At 44.8% G+C, this 4,782-nt stretch overlaps 1 protein-coding gene across 1 annotated transcript in view; it reads right to left on the bottom strand.

Annotated features, from left to right (window-relative positions):
- Window positions 1-6: 6 nt before the first annotated feature.
- The window catches only part of SLC4A5 (solute carrier family 4 member 5), a 93,495-nt gene continuing 88,719 nt past the window's right edge, over window positions 7-4,782 (bottom strand). Inside the window, exons 21-23 of the mRNA XM_011358170.2 lie at window positions 4,298-4,514; window positions 2,677-2,761; window positions 7-1,722 (exon numbers count right to left, since the gene is read on the bottom strand). Coding sequence (XP_011356472.1) covers window positions 1,688-1,722; window positions 2,677-2,761; window positions 4,298-4,514 — 337 coding nt within the window. The 3' untranslated portion in view covers window positions 7-1,687. The remainder of the gene's footprint in view (window positions 1,723-2,676; window positions 2,762-4,297; window positions 4,515-4,782) is intronic.

The raw sequence follows: 4,782 nt of genomic DNA, 5'->3' as shown, positions 1-4,782 counted from the left end.
AATCCGAGCTCCTTAGTGTGGCAAGGCAAGGCCTCCTATGCTCACACCCATTTGCTCGTAGTTTGATTGCTCCATCTATCCCCGTATTCTTTGCTGTGTGTGTACATTTTCAAATGGTGATTCCGGCCCGTTCTCACAACCCGAAATGCCCTTTTCTCTCCTTTGCTCTATATGATGGACTCCTGTTTATCGTTCCTAGGCTCTCCAGATAAGGCAAATACCTTCCTTTAGACCACTGTTCTCTTACATGTGCTCTATTGTTCTTGGCACAAGGTGCTGTGTGCCTTTGTTCGCATGCCTGTCTTTCCGTATCCTCAGAAATTAAGCATCCTGCCTGATTGATCATGATCCTTAATCTTTGTTAAACTAGGTCATTTCGCTGAAATGGAATCCTGCTAGCTAGTGGTCTCTGCTTTCATAGATTTGATAGAACACTAGTGTAGTTGAGAAGTGCTATTGCCAGTTACCAAATTTTCTACATTTCTGACCTGGTCCCATGTTTTTTATTATTTAGCAGGGTTTTGGAAATGCCCTATCTTGGTCCAAATTCTTTCTCCACTGATTGAAATTGGGGTAATTAGAGATTCAATTTAGTGTAGGCTATTTTAAAAAGAAAATGAATTGAGATAGGCAGACTGCTTTCTCCTAACATATTTGTATGTAAAGATCAGTTACTTTAAGGGCACAAGAGTCTTAGTTGGGGAGATGGGATAAGAAGGCAGGCAGGGACGTAATTTGGACATGTGACACTTGGCTAGAATGGTCCAGGGCCCATTGCTTAGGGAGGCTTGTACCAGTGTTAAGTTTCTTTTCATCCTAGCATGTGATAACAGCCCCGACTTATAACTCAGATCTCATACATATTTCCTAAAATCTCTTGAGAGTACCATCTAAGTCTGGAAATTTATCTGTCTCTAGACTTTCACTGGCTCAGTACAGAATCACTCTGTCCAGTTTAGGGCACAACATAGGAGTAAGACTGCCTCTACCATCTTCTCTAGTAATAACTGAGGCAGATTTTCTTGCTTCTGAATTCCTCATATCCATTTTTGAGCCCCCTTTATCTTCAACTATCCAGAAGTACTATCTTCTTCGTGGGTGGCTTCTCATTTAGAACAGGTAGGAATCACACGGTTGGCATGGGGCTTCCTGAAAATCGGGTCTTGAATCCTTTCTGGACTGTTCTTATCTCCACTTAATCTTTGATATTTAGTTAGCTTTCCTTGATACCCTTTCTGACCTTTGCTAATTAACCATGCTGTTATTTTATTACACAGAGTATTAGATTAGCTGGTGTTTTGATTCTTAGAGTTCATTTATCCTAGCTTTCAATAATATATACTTAAGTCATGTCTAAGTTTTCTCTGTTGTTTTCTTTTCAGTATTTACTTTCAATTTTCATTTTACCTAATATAATTCCCTTTTCTAAAGTGGAATACCACTGCGTGTTGTAATCATGTTATTATGTCAATAAGAGAACAAATTTGTTAGTGGACACTCAATAATCATGCCTGTCAGCTCTTCTTTCTGTCGTGGAGCTCAAAGGGCTTTTACTGAGACACTGGCTAGTCTAAGAGATCCATGTCCCTCAAGCTTCCTGGCCATTGCTTAGTCTCTTATCCAATACCCAAAGCATACACCTCATGGCTGTTACCTTCGATCAGGTTCTGAGTCACTGAAGGAAGAATCAGAATGAATAACTCCAACTGGAAGATCTTTTTCCTGGCAGGAAAATTAAGATGTCATATGTGGAGCACTTTTGAGGACTATACTGGAAAATATCATCTTTTTTCCAGTGCTTCCCTCGCCCATTTCTTTTTTCTATTCTCCAACCCCATGGCTAACACTGCTCAGAGGAATACAGGGCCCTCAGAGGGATAAGTGACTTCTGGTTCAATTATTCCTTCACCCAGAGGGCTCTTAGCCAGGGAAGAGTAAGAAAGGATGATGTAATTATATAAATAGGAAGGGAAAAGATTGAGAAACTCAAAGAGGTATCTCTAATGGAGTGTGATGGGAAGCCCTTCGAGGGCCTTTGAGGAAAGTGGCAAAATCTATTTTAGGAACTAGGTCTGAACTCCGGTTGGGATCTCAAGCTGTGCTGTCTCAATGACCGAACTGTCCATCGATAGGGAGCGGAGGGTGGGAGTGGGTAAAGGCAGCTACAGAATCCCCCAGGATCTCCATAAGCGATGCCTGATCCCTTCCAGGCAGCCTCCCTTTCAGCAGGTGGAAGGTGCTTGTGATTCATACAGAATCACAGCCCGACCGACCACGAGGACTTTTCTAATTTATGATCCAAATGTGATGCTACCTGTTGCTTCTAAAGAACAACTCAGCTTGGATTTGAGCTCTCAGTCTTTTCAACAACCTCTGGAAAACATGGAAGGCTCAGCTGGTCATGTTTGGTCATGTCTGAAACAACGCAAGAGAGGGCCAGGTGGTGCCACAGGCATCTAAGGGAACCAGGGGAAAGGGGAGGATGATGGGTTTTGCCTAAATTAAAGATTGATTATTGGAGTTCCACTCCTGTGGCCCAATTCCCTTTGGCCTCTACCTAGCATAGGGGTCCTCTAGCATCTAAGACCACTAGATCCCATGAATTAAAAATGGAAGTTCCTTGAGGAAGAGGTGGAGGATTAGTAGTAAGGGAGAGACATTATGTGTTTTACTTACTGGCAATGCAGTGGATACCATTTTGGGGATCTGTTTGAACACTTTCCATGGGAATCTTTATAACTGAGGGAGGAGGGAACTGGGGCTGGAGAGAAACAGTGGGAAGAGCTGATAAACACCACCAATACAACAGCTTTGGCTTTCTTGCCAAGATGGAAAATATATACATCCACAATGTGCAAACTACCATCCTCTTCACATCCAGACTAAACAGTTAGGGGGTGCTGTAAATCCCCTGGGGCTCAGGGAGGGGGCATCACACAGTTAACCCGCTGTCCTCTTCTGGGAACATTACTCATCAGAACAGTTTCAGCTGTCACGGTAACCAGTTACTTGGGAGTGAACCTCACACAATAGCTGTGTAAAGATGTGTGTAAAATGAATTTGTGTAAATTGAATCCCGTTTTTCCATGGAATAGTATAACATCCGGAGATACTTATTCCCAACCCTGGAATAGTTCCTGGCACACGGTAGCCACTCAAATATTTATTGAATGAATCAATGAAAGGATAACTATTTGTCTTTAAAAGGCACTTAGGTTCTCGGTTTCTTTGTTCTCAGAATCTATCGTTGCAAATACTCTAAAACATCAGTGAAAACATGTGAATGGCCAATGGGCCTTCCTGGAAGAGGAAGGTGATTAAGGACAAGGGGAGTTTCAGTCTATTGCTACCACCAGAAAACGATTTAATTGCCACCAAACAGTAAGCAAGGATTCGCCTGAGAATAGGTTTGATCTGCAAAAGGCAAGGTCACTAGGAGAACAATTCAAGGATGAGGCACGGATGTGGTTTTGAGTCAAACAGGGAGATGTCATGGAGAGCTTAGTATATTGGAAGTATCAGATTCAAAGTGAGAAATGGTTTTCTTAATTCCTTCTAAGACATTTAGATATATGCCCATCTTGGGTGAATCATTTTCTTTTGGGGAGACAGTTTCATCATCTGTAATAAGCACTTGAACTAGACAATCTTTCTGCCTAACATTTTGTGGTTTACCCTAAGTTCTGAACTGGCTTCTTGTCTGTTGACTCCCTGAGTGTTTTGCAGTGAGGGTGGGGAGGAAATGCGGGAGAAGGGTGGGGTAATCAGGGCAACCTTGCAGGTATCTGAGGAATGTAGTCACCCTCCTCTCAGTGAGGACACGTGCCTCTTTCCCCACCTCCCCCTTTCCTTAGGGCAGGACCAGGCAAACCTGGTCCCCAGTCCTCCCATCTGTTGGGGGCAGTGAGCGCCCATCAGTCTCCTTTCCCTAAGCCTGTTCCATACTTTGGAGGTCAGTTCTCATAACCTCCTCCCTGACAGAGACAGTCTCCGCCCTGTTCCCTCAGGGGACTGCAGTGCTGTTGATAATGACCCCAAGAGCCTAACAACTGGACAGAGTGGGTTTGGCTAAACTCTTCCCTGGGTAGGGAGCTCTTTCACTTTGGCCCGCCTTGAGGATATTTGCATTAAAAGATAAGCTCTCAGCACCCCAGACCAACATAAGCAGACGCCTCAGCTCATCCTGGACTGGGTCGCTGCTGGCCACCTGAGAAGCCACCCCACCCCCGGCCCTGGCAGAAGCAGAGAGAGAGTCTCTTGATCTCTGCCCCAGGCCTAGGCCTCACATCTTCCCCACCTCCTCGTCACTGTCTTCATGGGCCCCTTTCCTTTTCTTTTTCTTCTTGTCTGTCTCCTTTTTCTCCTTCTCTGGGAGGATGTTGTCAATCCAGGCCAGATCGTGCTGGGAGAAGATGAGGTCCAGCAGCCTTCGGACAATGATGAGGCCCAGGATCTGTGGTGACAGTTCATAAGAAATGGCAGGCTCAAGGCCCCAAACTTGGGCACAGTTTTTTCTCCCTCAGCCATGTTCAGGGACTTTTTCCGGTCAGTGTCTTTGGAGCCATCTTACAGCTCTCACAAACCATTGTTCACCTCCCGCCCACCGTGGTTCCTCTCTGGCTTTCCTCAGTTCAGTGACAATGCCTACCAGTGACCCAGAGGGACAGAAGCTGTGATGGCTGAGGTGGGGAGCCGGGTAGAGATCATGGGCTAGAGAACTACAGTTAATTTTTAAATCAATGCTCTTCATACTTGAGCTGGCGCCAAATCACTTGGCGGGCT

Source organism: Pteropus vampyrus, unplaced genomic scaffold (assembly GCF_000151845.1).
Source record: "Pteropus vampyrus isolate Shadow unplaced genomic scaffold, Pvam_2.0 Scaffold37, whole genome shotgun sequence".
Classification (NCBI taxonomy): domain Eukaryota; kingdom Metazoa; phylum Chordata; class Mammalia; order Chiroptera; family Pteropodidae; genus Pteropus; species Pteropus vampyrus.
Note: the sequence above shows the minus strand (reverse complement) of the source record. Positions and strands in the feature narration are given on the sequence as shown.